At 45.9% G+C, this 26,117-nt stretch overlaps 1 protein-coding gene across 5 annotated transcripts in view; it reads right to left on the bottom strand.

Moving 5' to 3' along the window:
* The window catches only part of LOC140394918 (mesoderm induction early response protein 2-like), a 105,641-nt gene that overhangs the window by 34,019 nt on the left and 45,505 nt on the right, over window positions 1–26,117 (bottom strand). For 4 of the 5 annotated variants that reach the window (XM_072482106.1, XM_072482108.1, XM_072482105.1 and 1 more), the window contains exons 6-11: window positions 17,240–17,328; window positions 14,187–14,259; window positions 12,763–12,825; window positions 3,455–3,606; window positions 2,118–2,199; window positions 1,229–1,323 (exon numbers count right to left, since the gene is read on the bottom strand). In XM_072482106.1, the coding sequence (XP_072338207.1) occupies window positions 1,229–1,323; window positions 2,118–2,199; window positions 3,455–3,606; window positions 12,763–12,825; window positions 14,187–14,259; window positions 17,240–17,328 (554 nt within the window). The remainder of the gene's footprint in view (window positions 1–1,228; window positions 1,324–2,117; window positions 2,200–3,454; window positions 3,607–12,762; window positions 12,826–14,186; window positions 14,260–17,239; window positions 17,329–26,117) is intronic. The other variant, XM_072482107.1, reaches the window with a different exon arrangement.

The following is a 26,117-nucleotide window of genomic DNA, read 5'->3' as shown; positions in this document are numbered from 1 at the left end:
TAATATATAAATACAACCTAGAGACAAGACAGATTTGTTAACTATAGGGGAGCCAAGGACTGCGGGAGAAAGACAGGAAAGTGGAGTTGAGGTGAAGGCCAAATCAGCCATGGTGTTACTGAATGATGGAGCATGGCCTACTCCTGCCCTTAATTCAGTCAGTTACTTGGTGGGATCTACCCAGTTCAATTCTGGAACACGAGAACAGTACTATTTCATAATTGTAAATTTGAGCGTTTACACGCGTGAATGATATCACGTGAGAGAATTATTGCACAGTTACATGCCTCAAGTCTTTTGCATAACCTGGTTCTTTGGAGACTAGAACCAAAGTGACAACCTTTACGGCTACCAGTGAGCAGAGGTTGATGCTCTAGATTCTTTACCCATTCAGACCCATCCTTAACATTTGAGCTGGTCATCAAAATTGCAAAGCTGAAAAAGGCCAAGACGGCAATTATATCTACACACAACGGTATTCATTTAAAGAATCTTTGCATGCACAAGCTGAACATGAACAATATCCATCCTCACATACAAGCAAAATAACTTCTACCATTAGCCAAGCTGTTGCAACATTTTAACTAAGGTTAAAAAAGGTTTCCCTGTCACACCCAGTGGACCTGGATGAGCAACGCTCATCTGGCAAAAAGACAGGAGTTCTAAAGGCAAATGTGCAATAATGGCTGGCACATGTAGAGCTAAGTGACTAGAGGAGTAATGTAGCAAAAAAAAAAAGCAAAAAAAATTCTTGCATCTACAGGCAACTATCAACTTTTCACGATAAATGTGGACACGTGAATTTGTAATGGAAATAAACTGAATATTGACTTTACGCAGACGGCTGAATTAAGTCGGCACACACTGATCCAATTATCCCCATCACTTAATCTATCTTCATTCAAAGACTAAATTTGATCTTGGGAAGTTCCCCATGTCCAACACCATAGGAGACTGGGGAGTTAAAATATATTTTCAATTTATATGTTTAATTTCAAAAGGACAAAATACCAAAATAGACTCAATAGAAATTTCAATGGGCCTGGCAATATCTCTGTAGAGAGAGAAACAAGAGTTAATGTTTCAGTTCGATGTTCCTTCATCAGACCTAAAACATTAACTCTACTTCTCGCCTGAGGAACTGCCGAAACTGCAGTACCTCCAGCAGTTTCTGTTCCTAGTTTCAGATTTCCAGCATGGACAATGTTCTGCCTTTATCTCATTTTACCTTATTTGCTTGTATGAGATGGAAGTTTTTCCCATGAACTCGAAGTCCATGTTCAAAATTCCTGCATTCCTCTTCACTCCAGGCACACAATTCATCTGCAAATACAAAATTTTGGGATGCTGTCACTGAAGAATAGAGACCTGTGATTTTTCAAGACATGAACAAACCAATTTCTAAGTTACAGACGAAAGGTTCAATTGATAGCGGAGTAACAATTTGCTACACATGGTAACACAGTGATTAGCACTGTAGCTTCACAGCTCCAAGGTCCCAGGTTCGATTCCTGGCTTGGGTCACTGTCTGTGCAGAGTCTGCACATTCTCCCAGTATCTGCATGGGTTTCCTCTGGGAGCTCCGGTTTCCTCTCGCAGTCCAAAGATGTGCAGGTTAGGTGGATTGGCCATGCTAAATTGCCCTTAGTGTCCGAAAGGTTAGGTGGGGTTACTGGCTACAGGGGGATAGGGTGGAGGTGTGGGCTTAAGTAGGGTGTTATTTACAAAGGCCAGTGCAGACTCATTGGGCCGAATGGCCTCTTTCTGGATTGTAAATTCTATGAAAAGTAATTATTTTCTAATAACTTGGAAGTTAGACTACAGCAATTTCAAAAAGCATAATCCATTCTATGGATTTTCTGACAACTTTATGTTAGACCACAGCAAGTTATAAAATAAAGACAATTCCAGAAAGCCTTTTCATCATATTTAAAGTAAGCAAGAAACTGTAGAATGAGAGAATGAATAAGACAACCACTTTTCACATCTCTATAATACATCTAGCACTCAAAGAGGATTGGGTCATCTGGGTAGTACTGGCAACAGAAGAGACCTCATCCCAGCTTGAATAGCTTATTGATTAAAGGCAGAAAGGCATTTTAAAAAAGCTTGCATACCTTGCACTACTTTCACATTAAATCTTAGTCTTCGGAGGGCTTCCTCTGCATTGAAGTTACATTTTACAAGTTCATACAAAGCCTATGGAGTTAAACAGAGATTGAAATATAATAAAGGGATTGAGACTCTACCTCCCATGAAAATAGCTCTATGGACAAAAACGTGGACCAATTTATCACTGAAATGACTTTGATATCTTAAAGCATTAAGTAATTTTAAAATTTCTAAATTAAAACAGAATTTGCTGGAAGCATGAAGGGTATCTTCCAGGGAGAGATCAGGAACATTTGATAATTCAAGTGTTTGCTTCGACAGAAAACATTTATTTTCTTCTCTCAGGCATGTTCAGGGTCCATAATCTGATATATGAACATATCTCTTTTTGCCACAGATAGTACCTAACTAGCTGTGTATTTCCAGCCATTTTTTTTTTCCAGATTTCCAGCATCTTTTATTTCTTGTTAAAAGTAACCCATCTACATTTGGTGAGCAATTACTCAAAATAAGTAGAGATGAGGGTCATCAGATTTTTCTTAATATCTGTACAGAAAGACCACCCATTGTAGCGCCTATTTCAGTCTACCATTATATCCAGATGTTAATACCATGTGTTAATCATTCTGGGTGAAGAACTTCCTGGTGATACTTGTCAAAATCTTGCCTTGTGCTAGTTTCAACAAGCATCCTCTTACTTTATTGGCAACAGCACAATTTGACGTAATTGCCCAAATTTACTGTACTGCAAGCTCAGTGGTAATATTTGAAATGATGAGTTGCTAGCTTTACTTTGACACCTGCACAACCCTTTTTCAGGTGTAGATTTTGGAAATGTGTTGATGATCCATGTCTTTTTCTGTCTCTCCTCCTGATGCATCAAATAGAATGGTAATGGTAAATTATGGTAAGCAAGACCTTTTTCTGCAACATATCACAACTGAATTGATGCTAGCATGAAATCTATTCCAGGATTAATTTGGTGGTGCATAATCTGGGATGGTAGGATGTATTTAAGTAGGGCGGCACGGTGACGCAGTAGTTAGCACTGCTGCCTCACACCGCCGAGGACCCGGGTTCGATCTTGGCCCCGGGTCACTGTTCATGTGGAGTTTGCACATTCTTCCCGTATCTGTGTGGGTTTCACCCTCACAACTCAAAGATGTGCAGGGTAGATGGATTGGCCACGCAAAATTGCCCCTTAATTAGGAAAAAAAAACAATTGAGTACTTCAAATTTATTTACAAAATGGTGGATTAAGTTGGTGTTCATAAAACATAGATTGTTAGTCTGAAGGATGAAGTTTTCCATTCAAATTAATCTGTATAGATTGATTTGTCACCTGTTCACTATCTTTAATGATTATTCCTTCAGGTAAACTCTCATTCATTTTCTCGTCTCTTGCCCTCTTTACCGCCTTGTATAGGAACTCTTCAACTTGTCTTTCTGGAAGAACGTAGGGATCCCAAAGCAATTGGTCCTCGTTGTCATAAACTATAAGTGTGGAAAAAAAGGCAGATGCAATAAGAGTCAGAATACAAAATATATGAACTATTTAACTCTGGATCAATATTATTCGTAGCCTAATTGAAGAGTAGCAAGTACGCCACTAAACAAAAAGAAGCAGAGTTTGATATTTCAAAAATGCAGACTTGGATGAGAGAACGTGCACTTATAATGTGCATTTCACATCCTCAATACATTCCAAAGTGTTAAACGGCCAAGTAACTATTTTTGAAATGTGGTCATTGCTGTTTGTAGGCCAACATGGTAGCCAATTAACACAGTAAGCTCTTTTCTCTCCCTACAGATGCTGCCAGACCTGCTGAGATTTTCCAGCATTTTCTCTTTGGTTTCAGATTCCAGCATTCGTAGTAATTTGCTTTCATTAAGACCCAATAAACATGCGATGAATGACCAGTTAATCATTTTTGATGATCTTAGTTTACTTTTTGATTTGAAGAGCGTAGGAGCAAGTTTAACTAATGCCATATATCGGTAAGATGCCCTGCTACAGCAAAACCTGACCAGTAACATTTCTTCCTCCAATGCAGCAGAGCTAATGTTATACAGCTGGAATTATAGTTTCCTGCAAAGCTCAGGGCACTAATGTTTCTGCAGGTACGTATGAGTCATGCAAAAAACAGTGGAGACAGGCAAGTGAGTCAGCATCTGAAGTGCTATAATTGGGTCAGTGTAGGCATTGCTCACGTTTTCAGTTTGTTTACATTCAATTTGCCCGGAAAAAAAGTTGGTTAGTTTCTTATAAAAAGTGAAAGCAGCATTCCATAGACTCTATACAGAGTCAGGCTAATATACTACCCTGTGCCATACCTGGAAGATCATGAGCAAATTAACAGGAAAAAAAAACCATATTGATGATTCTCAACTGGGAATTTTCATATTCCAAAAATGAGGAAGGGTGTCCAGTTAATTCAGTTAGGGTCGACGGCGAGTGTATAATCTTAGAATAACACCTACAACTGGGGCCTGCCCCTGCGACTGGAAGGCAATGGTAAACCACCACCTCGATAGGTGATGAATAGCTGGATTAGGTTGACCCTCCAGAAATTACTTGGTTTAATTGAGGCCAAGAAAGGGCCACCGACACCCAGTGTGCAGGACACATGCAAGGCTGAAAAAGTGTAGGAGAGAAATATAGTCAGCGTTGATGTTTACTGTGCCGCCCCGCAGCCCCTACTGCAAAAATAATTTGCTGAATTTTATTGCCCATCCCAAGCTGGCAGGAACAGAGATTGAGGGAGAGAGTAAAAATAAGAATCTGTAGATTCCATTGCTCTATGGATTATTCTTCCATGGAAAGTAGAAAGTTGTGCGGAGATGGCACCTCGTCACTGTACTGCTGCCAGGGAGGTTTCCGAGCAGGGGGTTGCAAGAGGGGCCAATCAGCTGACTGCGCCACAGAGTTGGGCAGCTAATTTGCTTAATCAACCAATTAAGGATCATCTTGAGTTTCCGGCATATTGCCAACAACAGAGCAGCCCCCATCCACCCCGTCACAAGGGAAGGCCGCTGTCAATGTATCCTTAAGTGCAGGCTTTGGCAATTACATTGTTAAACTAATTGCCTTCTTAAAGACAGGTAATGATTATTGGCTCAATCTCCCAAAGAATGTTAATGGGCACAGATGCAACAGTTGCATTGGGGAAACCATAAGAGGTGTGCGTCTCTGCCAAGCTGTGAACAGAATAAACTTGCTGAAGGTAAAAGTCAAGTTGCTGCTTTGTTCCTCGATCATATACTAACACTGGGTTGGAAACGGCAGCCTCCTGACACCCCCCCCCCCCCGCCCCCTCCCCCAGAGGGAGCGGTCCTGCTTTGGCAGTATATTAACAATCGCTAGCTTCATAAAAGCCAGTCTGAAGGTACCATTCAGAGTCAAGGGACTCCAAGCCATGCAGATGGGGCCTGGGTTGGAAAAGGCAGCCTCCTGGCCCCAATGATCTCCATCCCCTACCCCGCACCCAGAGGGGGCTGCCCTGCTTTTGCAGGCCCTTTCCCCTTCTCCCACGTGAAAAATAAACAATTTTGGCAAGACTATTAACTTTCTGCACCCAGGGTTGGTGCTGCAACCATGCAGGTTTATCACACTGCAGGTGGCCATTCCGACCCACTGGTGTCTGTCAAAAAGATGCATTAAGAATTCTGCCAAGTAGAGCAATTAGTTTCAATGAAACTGCATCAAATTATCACAACAGAATTAAAAAATAATTCAAGCTAATAAATTTTGAAATTGATTCATTTACATGGACTGAACCAAAACAAAATGGGAATAAAAAAGTTAAGAAGTCTAAAACACAAATTTCTATTCATTCATCATCCCTGTGCTCACTGACTTCCACTGCCCCTGATTAAGCAACGTTCCCACTTATAGAATTCTCATCCTTGTTTTCAATTCCCTCCGTTGCCTCGCCCCTTCCCATCTCGAATCTCCATCAGCCTCACAACTAATAACAGATTGAAATTATATAGCACCAAGAGGGTTACAAAGCAAGATTTGACAAAGACATATATATAAAGCAATATTAGGGTAGATGGATCAAATCTTGGTCAAAGGGTAGCTCTTAAGGATCATCTTAAGCGGGAAATTATAGGCCGGTTAGCCTAACTTCGGTCATTGGTAAGATTTTAGAGTCTGTTATTAAAGATGAGATCGCAAAGCACTTGGAAGTAAAATAGGACTGAGTCAGCACTTTGGAAGGAGAATTTCTAAATGGGGAAATGCTTCGGAAAGCAGAAGCACAAAGAAACTTGGGAGTCCTTGTTCACGATTCTCTTAAGGTTAATGTGCCGGTTCAGTCGGTAGTTAAGAAGGCGAATGCAATGTTAGCATTCATGTCAAGAGGGCTAGAATACAAGACCAGGGATGTACTTCGGAGGATGTAGGAGGCTCTGGTCAGACCCCATTTGGAGTATTGTGAGCAGTTTCGGGCCCCATATCCAAGGAAGGATGTGCTGGCCTTGGAAAGAATCCAGAGGAGGTTCACAAGAATGATCCCTGGAATGAAGAACTTGTCGTATGAGGAATGTTTGAGGACTCTAGGTCTGTACTCAACGGAGTTTAGAAGGATGAGAGGGGATCTTATTGAGACGTACAAGATACTGCGAGGCCTGGATAGAGTGAACGTGGAGAGGATGTTTCCACTTGTAGGAAAAACTAGAACCAGAGGACACCATCTCAGATTAGCAGCAGAGGACACGATCTCAGATGGGCAGCGCGGTAGCATTGTGGATAGCACAATTGCTTCACAGCTCCAGGGTCCCAGGTTCGATTCCGGCTTGGGTCACTGTCTGTGCGGAGTCTGCACATCCTCCCAGTGTGTGCGCGGGTTTCCTCTGGGTGCTCCGGTTTCCTCCCACAGTCCAAAGATGTGCAGGTTTGGTGGATTGGCCATGATAAATTGCCCTTTGTGTCCAAAATTGCCCTTAGTGTTGGGTGGGGTTACTGGGTTATGGGGATGGGGTGGAGGTGTTGACCTTGGGTGTGGTGCTCTTTCCAAGAGCCGGTGCAGACTCGATGGGCCGAATGGTCTCCTTCTGCACTGTAAGTTCTATGAAATGAAAGGGACGATCCTTTAAAACAGAGATGAGGATGAATTTCTTCAGCCAGAGGGTAGTGAATCTGTGAAACTCTTTGCCTCAGAAGGCTGTGGAGGCCAAATCACTGAGTGTCTTTAAGACAGAGAGAGATAGGTTCTTGATCAATAAGGGAATCAGGGGTTATGGGGAGAAGGCAGGAGAATGGGGATGTGAAAATATCAGCCATGACTGAATGGCGGAGCAGACTCGATGGGCCAAGTGGCCTAATTCTGCTCCTATGTCTTATGATCCATCTTAAAGGAGAAAAGATAGGTGGAGAGGCAGGGAGATAGAAGGAAGGAATTAGGGCCTAGAGGGTTGAAGGCATAGCCAAAAATGACGATAGTAATTTAAATTGGGAATATTCAAGGGCCAGCATTAGAAGAACACAACATCTTAGGAGGGTTCTGGCATTTCTTAAAGACAGAGGGACGGTATCTGAAAATCTTGAACAAGATCAGCCAACAAGGGGACCAGGAAAGGAAGTTATATGGTCAGCGGTTTTGTAGGAATAAGGTTGAGGGAGCAGGAGGTGATCTCAAGAACAAGTTCGGCATAGAGATGATAGGAGGAGTGATTGGAGAGAAACTAGACAAAGACTAGGGAGGACTAGGACGGTTGGAGGGGATGGTGGAGGTCACAGGGGAAAAGCGCTTCTCAGTAATAGAAGCATAGAAAACAGGAGCAGGAGGAGGCCATTCGATCTTCGAGCATGCTCCGTCAATCATTACAATCACGGCTGATCATCAAACTCAGTAACCTGTTCCCGCTTCACCACACCCCTACCCTGACTCTCTGGAAGCTCTTCTATACCACTAGTGTCTTCCACCCTGAAGGCTGATGCAAAGTACCTATTCAGTTCCTCATCCATTTCTTTGTTCCCGATTATCACTTCTCCAGCCTGCATTTCCAGTGGTCCAATGTCCATTCTTGCCTCTTTCTTACCTTTAATATAATAAAAAAAAACTCTTGCAATCTTCTTTTATACAACTAGCTAGCTTACACTCCTATTTAATCTTCTCTCCCCTTGTTGGTTTTTTAGAAGTCCTCTGCTTGCTTTTAAAGGCTTACCAAATCCTCTGGCTTCCCACTAATCCTCGTCACATCGTATGCTTTGGTGCTGTCCCTGACTTCCCTTGTCAGCCTTGGTTGCCTTGTCCTCTCCTTAAAATGTTTCCTCCTCCTCGGGATGAATTTCTCTTGTGCCTCCTGAACAGCCCCCCAAATCTCCTGCCATTGCTGTTCCTTTGTCTTTCCTGCTAGGCTCCCCTGCCAATCAACTCTGCTGCCCACTCCTCCCTCATGTCTTTGTAGTTACCTTTACTTAATTGTAAAACCATTATATCCGACTCCAGCTTCTCACACTCGAACTGCAGGGTAAATTCTATCATGTTGTGGTCACTGCCCCTTAAGGGTTCCTTCCTCTCATGTTCCCTAATCAAGTCTGCCTCATTACACATCACCAAATCCAGAATTACCTGTTCCCTTGTGGGTTCTACCACAAGCTGTTCCAAAAAGCCATCACTTAGACGTTCCACAAATTCCTTTACTTGTGATCTGCTGCCAACCTGATTTTCACAGTTCACCTGCATTTGAAGTCCCCCATGATTATTGTAATATTACCTTCAATATATGACTTTTCTATCTCCAGATTTATTTTCTACTGCTAGGGGGCCTGTACATAATTCACATCAGGGTATTTTTTCCTTTCCGATTCCTCAACTCTACCCACAGAGATTCTGTGCCTTCTGATCCTATGTCGCTTCTTGCTATAGATTTCATTTAATTCCTTACTAACAATGCAACCGCTCCCTCTGCCTGTCCCTTCGATAGGACACATATCCTTGAGTATTTAGATCACAGCCCTGATCCCCTTACAGCTTCGTCTCTGTGATGCCCTCAACATCACACCCGCAAATTTCAATGTCCTTTACAAGCTCATTTCTCTTGGTACTGCATGCATTTACGTACAACACTCTTAGTCCTGCGTTAACCATCACCCTTCTTATAGTTGTCCCCTTTTTTGCTGTGCCCGAGGTTAGATTCATGCCGCTTTCTATACTCTCTGTTCTATTATGTGGTCTGGAAACTTTACTAACCTCTCCTAAGCCCTTGGCTCCTTTAACTAGTTTAAAGTCCTCATCATTGACCTGCACACACCTAATTTTCCACACAACTGAACCCTCTCCCCCACACTATTTAGTTTACAGCCATATCTATAGCCCAGGTTATGCGATTCGCCAGGACTTTGGTCCCAGCGTGATACAGAAAACCGTCCCATCGGGACAGCTCCCTCCTTCCCCAGTGCTGATGTCCCATGAATTCAAACCCACTTCTCCCACACCAACCTCTGAGTCACGCATTTACCTCTTCAATCTTATTGACCCCATACCAATTACCCACAGCTCAATAGTCATCTGGAGATTACCTCCTTTTCGGTTCTGCTTTTTAATTTAGCCCCTAGTTGTTCATAATCGTTCAGAAGAGCCTCCATCCTGGTTCTATCTATGTCAGTGGTACCGGCGTGGACCACGACAACTGGATCTTTTCCCTCTCAAGCCAAGTTCCTCTGCAGATGAGATATCCCAAAACGGAGCACCAGGTAGGCAACATAACCTTCGGGACTCTCAATCCTGGTCACAGAGAACAGTGTCTGTGCCCCTAACTATATTATCCCCGATTAGGACTATATTTATTTTCTCTCCCCCTCCCCCCACCTGAATGGCTCCCTGTACAAAGGTGCTGTGGTCAGTTTGCTCAACCTCCCACAGTCCCTGCGCTAATCCACACAGGGAGCAAGAATCTCAAACCTTTTGGACAAGGTCGAGGACAAGGGCTGAGGCTGCTGCAACCCTAGCTTCTGGATCCCTTCCTCACTCATAGTCATACCCTCCATTCCCTGACCACTAGGCAAATTCAAAGTACTTAATCTAAGGGGTGTGACTGCCTCCTCAAACACAGCGTCCAGGTAACCCTCACCCTCCCCGATGTGTCACAGCGTCCGAATCTCAGACTATATTAGTTACCTTCTCGAAGAATTCCAGCAGATTTGTCAGGCATGACTTCTTTTTCGTAAATCTTTTTCAGAAATGGGAACAAAGTCCCATAGCGAGCACATTTAGCTGGGTGCTTCCTGGCGCTCACAGTCCCAAGAAACGCACGGCTATACAATGCCACTCGAGTTAAATAAGGGGCCTGTAGAAGCCCGCTGTTTCCTAATACATCTAATAGGTAAAAGTGATAGTTCGAAAGATAGCTATTTAGTATTGAGCCCCTGGTCTATTGAATCACTCATAACCTCAGGTCATTAAAAAAACACATTCAGCATTTCAAGAACAGAGCAGCAAACATAAATTCCTATGCAGCTAGCAAAATACATTTGCAAGATAAAATAAGCCAAGGACAAGGCAAGCATGTGATAAGAAAGCCAAATCGCATTCCTAGCTTATGCAAGAATACATTTTAGGTTAATGTTGCCTATTAATGAATGACAACTAACCCTCAAATCAAACTCATTTGATGTTAATCCAAATCAATTAGGATTACATAGGGGTGTAATTAGGTGCCTGAAGACAGATATGATACAGTATAACTGGGAAGTTTCGTTCGGCCATTTTCAGCTGGACCATTCTCTCTCTCTCTTTCTGGAATCAATCTATACTTTGACTTAACTATTCGCTGTCTTTCATATTTCACTTTCTAACTTGCCTTTTGAAGTTATTGCGAGCTGTTTGCCTAAGCAAGAAAATCATTTCTGTGATTCTTTGAAAGTTTCAATTGTCTACAAATTGCCTTTTAATAGTAGACAAATAAAACGATTCTTATTTGCACCTGAGAAGTTTTAACTTAAATTTCTACTGAGTTCTAGTAATCGCAAAGTGCTGCTAAAACCTCATGGTAGATCTATCAGGGCCTCAGTGGGGGAACGTGCAGCCGAGGCCACACAACCCCGTTTTCTACACTGAGGAGCTCCACTCGCCGGAACTCCTCAGTATAGTGACAGCACCTAAAGCGACCACCCACTGACCCCCCCCCCCCCCCCCCCACCTCTACAAGCCCTAATGCAAACATCCGTTCAGGGCACCCCCAGCCAGATCGCCAGCGCCCAAAAATGCCAACCTGGCAGTGCCCCTGCCAGCTGGGCACCTTGGCAGTACCCGGCTGCACCCAGGGTGCCAAGCTGACACTTGGTGGCATCAGCAGTAGCAGGGTAGCACCCTGCCAAAGGGCATGCAGCTGGGGGCCTCCGATCCCCTGGGAGATCCCAACAACTGCCGTTCCGTCTGATCCCCGTTTGTGGGGACCAGTGCTGAATGGTGCTCGTCTGAGTCTCGATTACCTCGCAAAACTGCATATTAATGTGGGACTAGTTGTCTCACTGTAAAATGCAGATTTGCAAAATGTGATCCCGCCCACAATGGGCGATTTGCCTTGTAACGTCTTGCGAGATCACGTTAGATCTCACGAGGCGTTACGAGCCGGGCTGATCCCAGGAGCAGGGCCTCCTGGATTTTATCAGTCACGCTGCGCCACGGCGAGCTTCTTTTCGGACGCAGCGTGGCCGTTGGATCGCGCCCATTGCTTTTATAAATGCCACAGAATGCAACTTTTTTTGAATAATGCATCCTTCTTTCTAAATGTTATTTATCTAACATTATTTTTTTTGCAATGCTGATTTAGATAAACATTGACAAAATAAAATGGAATAATGCTTTAGAATTAGCACCACGCCAGTGTACAACAACAAGTGGATCCAAAAGCCTACCATCACCTGTAACTGTACATTCCCGTACCAGCCTCCCCGACCAGGCGCCGGAATGTGGCGACTAGGGGCTTTTCACAATAACTTCATTTGAAGCCTACTTGTGACAATAAGCGATTTTTATTTCAACTGGCACTTAGAGGTATTGCAACTATTGAGCATAGACAAATTTAATTTAATGGCTGATTAATGTTTATTCGATGGATAAGCACATTTGTTTGGCCTCTTGGATCTTACACAAGCTCAACTGAACAGGATTTGTGCTAAATAAAAAGGTACATTTGTAAATAAATTGAACTCCATTTTAAAATAATGGTTAAATCTCTGGCTCATTAAACTATAATGAATGGTTACCTGAACAAATTTATCAACAAACATCTTTTGATGGTCAATCAAAATTCTTTCAAGTATCACCTGATTGATTATTCATAAACTAAACACAGTTATTTTCAATAGAAAAATAACAAATCATCCATCAAACTAGTTGGTGTGGCAATTCAAGCAGTCAACAATAGAAACATAAGATTATGAAACATTTTACACATTGGAAACACGTTTTCAGAATGCTTTACAGTGTGAAAAAAATAGGGATACTGAACGAGCAGGAAGAACCAGTAGATGGAACTAAGCAACACAACTGAAAGATTGGCTGAAGAAGAATATTTTGAAAAGATTTCTGAAAGCAGGAAGGGGTTAAGACAGCAGGAGTTAAGGATAAAATTCTAGAACACAGAAGCAGGGCGTGGTTAACAATGGTGAAGTGTTGAAGATGGAGAACAATTACAGACCTTTGTCACAGTGCCAGCAACGACATATGTCTGAAGGAGATAACTGAGGTAGGGTGGGCGAGGCTGCGAAGATATTTGGAGAAAAGGATAAGAGATTTGTGTCAATAGAGGGATGCTGTGAGCAAGTGGAGGGTGGCAAGAATCAAACTGCAGTAAAGCACAGGGCTCAGAGTAGGCGATCAGGCATTCTGAGCTTGTATTAACCTGTGGAGGGTTGGAAGATGGAAGTGCTGGGCCCAGCTGGATGCGCATCACCCAATGATGATCAGAGACTGAACAACACTGCGGAAGAGACATTGGCAGAGATAGCTGCCATTTCGGAGATGGATGCAAACATTGTCGGCAACAGAATTCATGATTTTTAAATTCATTCAAGGGATATGGGCTTTGGGAGCTAGACGAGCATTCCTAATTGCTCTTGAGAAGGTGGTGATGAGCTGCCTTCTTGAACCGCTGCAGTCCATGTGGTGTAGGTACACCCACAGTGCTGTTAGGGACGGAGTTCCAGGATTTTGACCCAGCGACAGTGAAGGAATGGCGATATATTTCCAAGTCAAGAGGTTAAGTGGGCAAGGAAGCTCAGGTCATCATGTAGACCACATGCCAAGTTTCTGCATCATTGAATGCAGCCCGAGCTGTCAAGTAGGGAAGTTAATAGAATGGAGGATCCTCCAATTTTCTCTACATCGAGTTGAAAATATTTTTGATTCATGCAAACCTTTGTATCAGAAAGGTCATTGGTAAGTACTGATGCCCGTCAGTCCCGCTACTATAGTATACCAATTAATGCATTAACAAATTGCACACTATACATCAATATTAAAATATCAAACAGTACAAAGATTATTCAGTATCATCCAATAAATTGCCCTCTGTGATATAGAAAATACAGGTCTGAAATATATACAAATAGCTCTATATTCATAGAATAGAATCCCTACAGTGTAGAAGGAAGCCATTCGGCCATTTGTCTGCACCAACCCTCTGAAAGAGCATTCTTACCTAGGTCCACTCCCCTGCAATTCCATAACCACACCTAATCTTTTCACACTAAGGGACAATTGATCATGGTCAATCCACCTAACCTGCACATCTTTGGACTGTGGGAGGAAACCGGAGCACCCGGAGGAAACCCACGCAGACACAAGGAGGAAGCACAAACTCCCCACAGACAGTTACCTGAGGCAGGAATTGAGCCCAGGTCCCTAGAGCTATGAGGCAGCAGTGCTAACCACCGTGCCACCATGTATACTGGTTAGAACCTTTTGATAATTGACTAAAATACTGCAGGTCCAGGTGGATGAATATATTCCAAACAATGCGTTACATGAAGGGAGGATTAGACCTTTTATGTTTAGGGGACTAATAAACACATTTGAGGAAATACCAATAAGATGAAATTACATATTCCCTCCTGTCCTTACCTTTTTCATTTTGCCTATATCGGCCGATGAATGGTGGGATAGGGGCTTGATACTGAGGTCCAACCATAATTTCCTGAAAGAAACCAAAGTAAATTTTTGCCATGTTATCTTTCAGGGTCCAAAATATATTCTCAAGTCTCAAGCAAAAAGATCTAAATTACAACAAATTCTGACTGAAGCCGATCGCGGCCTTCACACTCTCCCCAATGGCAGGCTTACAATTCGCACAGCAGTGTAGACAACAATAAGTTGAGATCACTCAAGAGTCGAGTCCAGCCTGCTGGTGAAACTAGGCTTTTATACTGTTGCATAGTTTTTACGGAAAAACGTTCTGCTGCATCCATAAGCATGTGCCATTATTTTAAAGCTGCTGATTGAATGTATTCCTGTAGTTTCTTTATCCCTCCCTCCCTCGCTGGCTGAGGAAAACACAGGTAAGCTTTGTTTACAGTTAAGTACTGAGTCAGTCAGGAGTGCTTCATTTTCTCAGCCTACCTACCACTCATAGAATTTACAGTGCAGAAGGAGGCCGTATGGCCCATCGAGTCTGCACCGGCCCTTACAAAGAGCACCCTACTGAAGCCCATGCCTCCACCCTATCCCCGGAACCCAGTGGTCCCACCTAATCTTTTTGGACACCAAGGGCAATTTATCATGGCCAATCCACCTAATCTGCATATCTTTGGACTGTGGGAGGAAACCAGAACACCCAGAGGAACCCACGCAGACACGGGGAATACGTGCAGACTCCGCACAGATATGTTTTGACCACTTCATTTCACCGGCCAATTATCACTGACTAATATCTGTAAGGGCTTTGAGAAGAATTTGGCAACTGAGCATGTCTTTGCTCGTTGGTGATAAGTATTAACAAGTGAGGTAAGACACAATCCACACGAGACCTAAGGGGCGAGATTCTCTGGCCTCCCCGTGTTTCTGGGCAGCGGGTGGCGGCCCTCGTTGGCCGCCGGCGGGATCTTCCAGTCTTGCCGCTGTCAATGGGATTTCCCATGGAATCCAACCCACTGCGACCTTGGCGGGACGGGGAGATCCTGTCAACGTGAACAGCCAGAAGATCTTGCCCAAGATCACCCTTATACAGAACACACGTAGTATTCAAAACAAAGTAAATTAAAACTCTTCAGTATCTGAAAAAAACTTTAAAATAAACTGAGAATTAAAAAAACAAGTACATAGTTTGTTCCGGATACTTGCATATATATCCTCAAAACATTACCTAGTTCAATGACCTTGACCTCCAAAATTATATATAAACAATTAATCTGCTTATATTTTAAAAATGCAGTCAGCCAAATTAAATTGTAGTGAGAATTTTAAAAAATGAGTAGACATAGCGCCAACAAAATCATTTCAACAAGGTTACTATTTCCATTTTTCTGCGTACTGAAGAAATAAGAGTTTCTGTATTTTCACTGCTAAGTTCTATTTGAACAAATGCCGCTTGAAAAAATGAAAGTTAATGATATAACTCAGTTATTGTTGCTAAGTGGCATTAATTCCATATTGACGAGATCTTATAACAGGTGTGACGTTTCAGGTACTTGGGCCATTTATCCACATGTGGAGATGTTAGGACATCTCAAAGCTTGACCAGAAGAGGGAGGTTTTTAAGAAACATCTCAAAGGTGACAGAAGTAGAGAGGCTGAGGTGAGGGAAATACAGAACTCAGGGCCTGCCTGGCAAGCTGAAGATACAACGGCCAACAGTGAAGCAGAAAGAATTGAGGAGGGTGGGGGGATGTGCAGAAGTGTAAAGCCCTCGGTGGATTGTAGAGTTGGAGGAGATTAGAAAGACAGGGAAGGGCGAGACCATGGAATTATTTGAGAATAGAGATGAGATTTTATTTTTGGTTTAAACTTTGCTTAACTAGGAGTCAAAGTAAATCAAACTAACAGAAAAATGGCTCATTTTTTATATGGGAGTTTCTCTTTCCAGATTAAACAATAAATTGTTTAGGTAACAAAATACCTCAAAAGCCTACTTTTCACCCCTCAAATGGGCCTGTTGACTACATCTGGGGTGTATTTTTTTAATTTTTAATAATCCTTGTTGTCACAAGTAGGCTCACATTAATACTGCAATGAAGTTACTGTGAAAATCCCCTAGGCGTCACACTCCGGCGCCTGTTCGGGTACACCGAGGGAGAATTCAGAATGTCCAATTCATCTAACAGCACGTATTTTGGGAGTTGTGGGAGGAAACCGGAGCACCTGGAGGAAACCCACGCAGACACGGGGAGAACGTGCAGACTCCGCACAGACAGCGACCCACGCCGGGAATCGAACCCTGGCACTGTGAAAATTGTTCGATATGGAATTAATGCCACTTAGGAACAATAACTGAGTTATATCATTAACTTCAATTTTTTCAAGCGGCATTTGTTCAAGTAGAACTTAGCAATGAAAATACAGAAACTCTTATTTCTTCAGTGAAGCAACAGTGCTAACCACTGTGCTACCATAATGTTTCAGCAGGCAAAGGGCACCCTTCAATATCGCAAGTAACAATTTATCATGTGAGCCTCAAGTTAGGTTTTGGCAGGTTGTGCAACCATGAGAGAAAGACTCACCACAACCAAGGCCAATTTTTCTCATGTTCTTTTCAGCAGGAATTAGTTGACAGCACTCGGGAGAGGGAAGGAAGTTGGCTGATTCTCCCCTACTTAGACCGGGGCGCTAGGGTCAATTGTGGACGCCCAGTGCCAGGAATTAAACCAAAGGGTTTCCAGTCTGTGCAAATCAGCTACAAGCTGCCTCAATGCGCTAACCTGAACTTGCCAGTGTTGTCAAGAGACAGTAGAAATGGGAAGAAGAAAAGGCAGAAGATGAAGTAATAAAGAAAAGAATGCTAAAATGGAATGAATATGGCAAGAAGTAGGTTTCGTTTTCAAGAAAAAGCATAACTCAATATTCAAAGTTATCCTGTGACAGCTATCATCAGCTACCCTATCTGGGTCTTATGCAATAACACGTTTCCCAACACTGATGAACAAAGGGAAATATAACCCAGGCCTTGCCCAAAAAGCACTAACCTTTTTACAGTCATTAGACAAAATAGAATCATCTTCTTCAGAGTCCTCATCTGATAACGATAGTTCCTTATCATCCTCAATAGAATTAGCTGGAAACAAAATAAAGCTGATGATTTATACTTCAACTAAATATTTAATTATAATTAATAGAGGCAATAATTAGAAATTTTTATTACACGCAGCTTGAGCAATTCTCTGGTTTAAAACTCAGACCAGCTAAGTAGCAATGTTATCGGAAAAATAATTTATTTGATCCTGAGAACGGTTATGTATTTGTTTAAGGAACACAAAAAGCAGTTTAGATTTTCCACGGCTAAAGCAGCATGTATGATTCATCTAAGCACAAATTGAACGGAGCATGTCATTTTCCTCTATCCACACAAAAATAAATGTCTCGATGAAAGTGACAGAACTCTGAATTAAAAATGTTATTACACGCCCCTTTGGGCTTGTGACCTCAACACCCATTCACAGTGCATGTGTAGGATAACCTTTTCAACATTGTGCCAAGCATCAAGCACCGTCTAATTGTGTTTAGGATGGAAAGAAGATGTGAATTGTGTTGCGAAAGCCAACCATCTCAGCCAACAAGAACAGCCCACAATTTTGAGCCAATGACTTAGGAGCTGCACTAATATGCGATGCTTCTAATAAGTCCATGCTGGAATTCAAACTTTTGACCAAAGAAAAATACTTCAAAGTTTTCCGCTGAATGGTGCAGATTATGGTCATGTAAACATACACGCAAAGTAACATTTACCTGCGTTGTGTGTCAGGCATCTTTTACTAAAATTGTGTTGCCAGTCACACCTGTGGGTAGTCAGTGACTTCGACTGGGCAACACTGTGTTTTCAATACAACTATCATGGCTTCTTGTTTCCAACTGCAGTGTCACACCGACACTTTCTAATTGCAATTTCCATCCATTAGGACTCTTTACTATCAGTAATGGGATTCTTTCATGGGCTGAAGCATCTTGCTGGTCCACTTTTTCCAAGAAATTATCTGGATTTCCAGCAGTGTGATGGACTGGGGTATAAAGAATTCAAGAATAAATAATATTTCAAGTTCCACATCCAGTCACATTTATATCATGGAATTTGGCCAGAAGCAGGAAGGGAAAATGAATCTATTAAGAATCTTGGTATTGAAACTTCCGGTTGCAGCTATGTGGAGCTAAGTCGCACGTTCAGCAGCTCCCGCCACAATCGGACTTTTGGGCTCTTTTTAGGGCCCTCAGAGGAATTTGTTCGACGGTTCCCAGTGTGGGAAGGTGACAGTAACAACTCCCCGGCACTGTATGGATTGGACCAGGAGTGGAGCGGTGAAAAAAGTAGTTTTGGAGCAGCGAAAAGTGCGAGGGAGGAAAACTAAGATGGCGGCGGGTGGCGACCAGGCAGCGTGGGCGCAGTGGTCGCAGGAACAGCAGGAGTTTCTCCAGCGCTGCTTCATGGAATTGAAGGCAGAGCTGTTGGAGCCGATGGAGGCTTCGATAGACAAGCTGCTCGAGACCCAGAAGGCCCAAGGGGCGGCGATCCGGCAGGTGCGGCAAAAGGCCTCGGAGAACGAGGACGAGATCTTGGGCCTGGCGGTGAAGGTAGAGGCGCACGAGGCGCTGCATAAGACATGGCAGAAGTTCGAGGACATGGAGAATCGGTCGAGGAGGAAGAACTTGCGGATTCTGGGTCTCCCGGAGGGAGTGGAGGGGTCGGATGTTGGAGCATACGTGGTCACGATGCTGAACACGTGGATGGGCGCGGGGGCCTTCCCGGGGCCCCTGGAGCTGGATGGGGCCCACCGAGACCTGGCGAGGAGGCCCAAGCCCAATGAGCCGCCGCGGGCGGTGCTGGTGCAGTTCCACCGCTTCGTGGACAGGGAGTGTGTCCTAAGGTGGGCAAAGAAGGAGTAGAGCAGCAGGTGGGAGAATGCAGAGGTCCGGATATACCAGGACTGGAGCGCGGAGGTGGCCAAGAAGAGAGCCGGGTACAATTGGGCTAAGGCGGCGCTGCATTGGAAGGGGGTGAAATTTGGAATGTTGCAGCCGGCGCGACTGTGGGTCACTTTCAAGGACCGCCACCAGTACTTCGAGATGCCGGAGGAGGCGTGGAACCGAAAAGTTGGACTCGGATTGAGGGTCGGATGAGAGGGGACATAGAGAGGGGATTGATGTGATTGTTGTGTTTTGGGGGGGGGGGGGGGGATGTTCTGTTCTGTTTGGTACTGTTTTCTTTAGGGTGCTGGGTGGGGTAGGGTGAAATGGTTTGTAGTGGGGGTTTGGTGAGAGTGTGGGCATCGGTGGTTGGAAGAGGGGGCCCCATTGGGCGGGAGGGGAGAGGAAAGGCCCGGTGTGGGGGAGCTGGGATCAGGCCGCGAAAGGGAGCTGTGCCAGAGGGGGCAGGGCCGGCTTGGTGGAAAGCGCAGGCTTTTTCCCGTGCTAGGGAAGGAAGGGGGGGGGGGGGGGAGGGTGGTGCTGGAGAGGAGCGCCCGCTGATGGACAGGAGGGGGGAGATTCTTACACTGGGGGGTTCGATGGAGTGGCGGGAGCGGCCGCCGGGGTCAGCAGGAGTCAGCTGACTTACGGGAGTGCTATGGGGGGAGCAACGCAGCTGGGGGGGGACCTATCTTGGGGGGGACTGGGTTGCTGCTGCATTGGCCAAAGGGGACCTGGTGCCTGAAGAGAGAGTCGGGGCAGGGGTCTGCCGCTGGGGGGGGAACGGAGAGTGTGGGAGGCGTGGGCACGTGGCTGGCCTAGAAAGGGAGATTGCTAATCGGCAAGGGGGGGGGGGGGGGCCAGACCCTGATCCGGATGATAACTTGGAATGTGAGAGGCCTGAACGGGCCGGTCAAGAGGGCCCGTGTGTTCGCGCACCTGAAGGCAAATGTGGTCATGCTCCAGGAGACGCATTTGAGGGTGGCAGACCAGGTTAGGCTGAGAAAGGGATAGGTAGGGCAGGTTTTTCATTCGGAGTTGGACGCAAAGAATTGAGGGCTGGCGATTTTGGTGGGGAAGCGGGTGTCGTTTGAGGCGCTGAGCATCGCGGCAGACAATGGAAGTGGGTACGAGATAGTGAGTGGTAAGCTGCAAGGGGTGCGGGTGGTCTTGGTGAATGTGTGTGCCCCGAATTGGGACGATGCCGGATTTATGCGGCGCATGTTGGGCCGGATTCCGGACCTGGAGGCAGGGAGCTTGATAACGGGGGGGGGGGGACTTTAATACGGTATTGGATCCAGCATTGGACCGCTCTAGGTCCAGGACGGGTAAGAGGTCGGCGGTGGTCAAGGTGTTGAGGGGGTTTATGGACCAGATGGGAGGAGTGGACCCATGGAGGTTTGTTAGGCCGGGGGCCAGGGAATTCTCTTTCTTTTCCCATGTCCATAAAGCCTACTCCCGGATTGACTTCTTCGTTTTGAGCGGGGCGCTGATCCAGAGGGTGGAGGACACGGAGTATTCGGCCATAGCCATCTCAGACCATGCCCCGCACTGGGTGGAGCTCGAGCTAGGGGAAGAGAGGGACCAGCGCCCGCTGTGGCGCCTGGAGGTGGATTTGCTGGCGGATGAGGAGGTGAGTGGGCAGATCCGGGGGTGCATTGAAAGATATCTAGAGGTTAACGATAATGGGGAGGTGCAGGTAGGGGTGGTCTGAGAGGCGCTGAAGGCGGTGATTAGGGGAGATCTAATCTCCACTAGGGCCCACAAGGAGGGGAAGGAGAGGAGAGAGAGGGAGAGGTTGGTGGGGGAGATTTTAAGGGTAGATAGGAGGTATGCAGAGGTCCCCGAGGAGGGACTACTCAAGGAGTGACGAAGCCTCTAGGGCGAGTTCGACCTCTTGATTACCAAGAAGGCGGAGGTGCAGTGGAGGAAGGCGGACGGGGTGGTGTATGAATACGGGGAGAAGGCTAGCCGGATGCTGGTGCACCAGCTTCGGAAGCGGGAGGCAGCGAGGGAGATAGGGGGAGTTAGGGATAAAGGGGGGAACACGGTGCGGAGTGCAGTGGGAATAAATGGGGTATTTAGAAACTTCTATGAGGGGCTGTATAGGTCTGAGCCCCCGACGGAGATGGGGGGATGCATCGTTTTCTGGACCGGCTGAGGTTCCTGAGGGTAGAGGAGGGGCAGGTGGCGGGGCTTGGGGCACCGGTAAGGCTGGAGGAGCTGACTAAGGGGCTGGGGAGTATGCAGGCGGGGAAGACACAGGTGCCAGATGGGTTCTCGGTGGAATTTTACAGGAAGCATATGGACCTGTTGGGCCCACTACTAGTGAGGACTTTCAATGAGGCGAGGGAGGGGTGTGGTCCTACCCCAACGATGTCCAGGGCGCTGATCTCGCTGATCTTGAAGCGGGACAAGGACCCTTTACAGTGTGGGTCGTATAGGCCAATCTTGCTCCTCAACGTGGATGCGAAGCTGTTAGCGAAGGTGTTGGCTACCAGAATTGAGGACTGCGTCCCGGGGGTGATCCACGAGGACCAGGCGGGTTTCGTGAAGGGAAGGCAGCTAAACACCAATGTGCGGAGGCTCCTAAATGTAATCATGATGCCTGCAATGGAGGGGGAAGCGGAGATAGTGGCGGCTATGGATGCGGAGAAGGCCTTCGATAGGGTGTAGGGGTACCTGTGGGAAGTGTTGATGAGGTTTGGGTTCGGGGAGGGTGTTCGTTAGTTGGGTTAGGTTACTGTATGAAGCCCCGGTGGCGAGAGTGGCCACAAATCGGAGGAAGTCGGAATATTTTTGGTTGTACCGGGGGACGCGGCAGGGGTGCCCCCTATCCCCCCTGATATTTGCGTTGGCAATTGAGCCACTGGCGATGGCTTTGAGGGAGTCCAGGAACTGGAAGGGGCTGGGAGGAACACCGGGTATCGCTGTATCCCGACGACCTGTTACTGTATGTGGTGGACCCGGTTGGGGGGGATGCCGGAGGTGATGCAGATCCTCAGGGAGTTTGGAGACTTCTCCGGGTATAAGCTCAACATGGGGAAGAGTGAGCTGTTCGTGATACACCCAGGGGACCATGGAAGGGTGATTGACGAGCTTCCATTGAAGAGGGCGGAAAGGAGTTTTCAGTACCTGGGGATCCAGGTGGCCAGGAGCTGGGGGGCCCTACACAAGCTCAACTTGATGAGGCTGGTGGAGCAGATGGAGGAGGAGTTTAAAAGGTGGGATATGCTGCCACTCTCCCTGGCGGGTAGGGGAGTCGGTGAAGGTGACGGTGCTCCCGAGGTTCCTTTTTATATTCCAGAGCCTCCCTATCCTGATCCCCTAGGCCTTTTTTAAGCGGGTCAGCAGTAACATCATGGGGTTTGTATGGGTGAAAAAGGCCCTGAGGGTGAGAAGGTGTTTCTGGAATGGAGCAGGGACAGAGGAGGGCTAGCGTTGCCTAATCTGTGTGGGTACTACTGGGCTGCCAATGTGGCGATGATAAGCAAGTGGGTAATGGAGGGGGAGGCGGTGGCGTGGGAGAGGCTGGAGATGGTGTCCTGTGTGGGCACGAGCCTGAGAGCGCTGGTGACGGCACCGCTGCCGCTCCCGCCGACAAGTACACCATGAGTCCAGTGGTGGCGGCGACCCTCAAACTTTAGGGGCAGTGGAGACGCCACAGGGGGGAGGCAGAGGCTTCGGTGTGGTCCCTGATCCGAGCGAATCATCGGTTTGTCCCGGGGAGAATGGATGGGGGGTTCCTGAGCTGGCACAGAGCAGGTATCAGAAGGACGGGGGACCAGTTTATAGATGGGACGTTTGCGAGCCTTGGGGAGCTGGAGGAAACATTCGGGCTCCCCCCTGGAAATGCATTCAGGTACATGCAGGTAAGGGCGTTTGTAAGACGGCAGGTGAGGGAATTTCCGCTGCTGCCAGCACGTAGGATCCAGGATAGGGTGCTCTCGGGGGTGTGGGTTGGAGAAGGCAAAGTCTCGGCAATCTACCAGGAGATGCAGGAGGCCTCAGTGGAGGAGCTGAAAGGTAAATGGGAGGAGGAGCTGGGGGAGCAGATAGACGAGGGTATGTGGGCGTACGCCCTGGGTAGGGTAAATTCTTCCTCCTCTTGCGCCAGGTTTAGCCTGATACAATTTAAGGTCTTGCACAGGGCGCACATGACTGGGGCAAGGCTGAGTCGTTTTTTTGGAGTAGAGGACAGGTGTGTGAGGTGTTCGGGGAGCCCAGCAAATCACACCCACATGTTCTGGGTATGCCCAGCGCTGGATGGGTTCTGGAGGGGCGTTGCGAGGATGGTGTCTAAAGTGGTAAAGACCCGGGTTAAGCCGAGTTGGGGCTCGCAGTATTTGGGGCATCGGACGAGCCGGGAGTGCAGGAGGCGAAAGAGGCCGGTATCCTGGTCTTTGCGCCCCAAGCGTGGAAGCCTGGATCAGCGACATGGCAGGGTTCATTAAATTGGAGAGGGTAAAATTTGCCTTAAGAGGATCTGTGCAAGGGTTCTTCAGGCAGTCGCAACCGTTCTTTTGACTTTCTAGCGGAGCGTTAGGAGGTGGACATCAGCAGCAGCAACCGGGGGTGGGGGGGGGGTACTTTGTGTTTACTACTCTGTTTATTATCATTTAAAGGGGGTCTTGTATATTAAGACCATAAGACATAGGAGCGGAAGTAAGGCCATTCGGCCCATCGAGTCCACTCCACCATTCAATTATGGCTGATTTCAACTCCATTTACCCGCTCTCTCTCCATAGCCCTTAATTCCTCGAGAAATCAAGAATTTATCAACTTCTGTCTTAAAGACACTCAACGTCCAGGCCTCTACCGCCCTCTGTGGCAATGAATTCCACAGACCCACCACTCTGGTTGAAGAAATTTCTCCTCATCTGTGTTCTAAAGTGACTCCCTTTTATTCGAAGGCTGTGCCCCCGGATCCTAGTCTCCCCTGCTAATGGAAACAACTTCCCTACGTCCACCCTATCTAAGCCATTCATTATCTTGTAAGTTTCTATTAGATCTCCCCTCAACCTCCTAAACTCCAATGAATATAATCCCAGGATCCTCAAACGTTCATCGTATGTTAGGCCTACCATTCCTGGGATCATCCGTGTGAATCTCCGCTGGACCCGCTCCAGTATGTCCTTCCTGAGGTGTGGGGCCCAAAATTGCTCACAGTATTCTAAATGGGGCCTAACTAGTGCTTTATGAAGCTTCAGAAGTACATCCCTGCTTTTATATTCCAAGCCTCTTGAGATAAATGACAACATTGCATTTGCTTTCTTAATTACGGACTCAACCTGCTAGTTTACCTTTAGAGAATCCTGGACTAGGACTCCCAAGTCCCTTTGCACTTCAGCATTAGGAATTTTGTCACCGTTTAGAAAATAGTCCATGCCTCTATTCTTTTTTCCAAAGTGCAAGACCTTGCATTTGCCCACGTTGAATTTCATCAGCCATTTCTTGGACCACTCTCCTAAACTGTCTAAATCTTTCTGCAGCCTCCCCACCTCCTCAATACTACCTGCCCCTCCACCTATCTTTGTATCATTGGCAAACGTAGCCAGAATGCCCCCAGTCCCGTCATCTAGATCGTTAATATATAAAGAGAACAGCTGTGGCCCCAACACTGAACCCTGCGGGACACCACTCGTCACCGGTTGCCATTCCGAAAAAGAACCTTTTATCGCAACTCTCTGCCTTCTGCCTGACAGCCAATCGTCAATCAATGTTAGTACCTTGCCTCGAATACCTTGGGCCCTTATTTTACTCAGCAGTCTCCCGTGAGGCACCTTATCAAAGGCCTTTTGGAAATCAGGATAGATAACATCCATTGGCTCTCCTTGGTCTAACCTATTTGTTATCTCTTCAAAGAACTCTAACAGCTTTGTCAGGCACGACCTCCCCTTACTAAATCCATGCTGACTTGTCCTAATCCGACCCTGCACTTCCAAGAATTTAGAAATCTCAACCTTAACGATGGATTCTAGAATCTTGCCAACAACCGAGGTTAGGCTAATTGGCCTATAATTCTCCATCTTTTTTCATGTTCCCTTCTTGAACAGGGGGGTTACAACAGCGATTTTCCAATCCTCTGGGACTGTCCCTGACTCCAGTAACTTTTGAAAGATCATAACTAACGCCGCCACGATTTCTTCAGCTATCTCCTTTAGAACTCTAGGATGTAGCCCATCTGGGCCCGGAGATTTATCAAATTTTAGACCTCTTAGTTTCTCTAGCACTTTCTCCTTTGTGATGGCTACCATATTTAACTCTGCCCCCTGACTCTTCTGAATTGTTGGGATGTTACTCATGTCTTCTATGGTGAAGACTGTCGCAAAGTACTTATTTAGTTTCTCAGCTATTTCCTGGTCTCCCATCACTAGATTGCCAGCGTCATTTTGGAGCGGCCCAATGTCAACTTTTGCCTCCCGTTTGTTTTTAATGTATTTAAAGAAACTTTTACTATCATTCCTAATGTTACTGGCTAGCCTACCTTCATATTTGATCCTCTTTCCTTATTTCTCTTTGTTATCCTGTTTGTTTTTGTAGCCTTCCCAATCTTCTGACTTCCCACTACTCTTTGCCACATTATAGGCTTTCTCTTTTGTTTTGATGCATTCCCTGACTTCCTTTGTCAGCCATGGCTGCCTAATCCCCCCTCTGATAACCTTTCTTTTCTTTGAGATGAACCTCTGTACTGTGTCCTGAATTACTCCCAGAAACTCCTGCCATTGCTGTTCTACTGTCTTTCCCACTAGGCTCTGCTCCCAGTCGATTTGTCAGTTCCTCCCTCATGCCCCTGTAGATACCTTTATTTAACTGTAACACCTTTACATCTGATTCTACCTTCTTTCTTTCAAATTGCAGACTGAATTCTACCATATTATAATCACTGCCTCCTAAGTGTTCCCTTACTTTAAGATCTTTTATCAAGTCTGGCTCATTACATAACAC

This window comes from Scyliorhinus torazame, chromosome 18 (genome assembly GCF_047496885.1).
Source record: "Scyliorhinus torazame isolate Kashiwa2021f chromosome 18, sScyTor2.1, whole genome shotgun sequence".
NCBI lineage: Eukaryota > Metazoa > Chordata > Chondrichthyes > Carcharhiniformes > Scyliorhinidae > Scyliorhinus > Scyliorhinus torazame.
The sequence above is the reverse complement of the archived record's forward strand: the minus strand, read 5'-3'. Positions and strand labels throughout refer to the sequence as shown.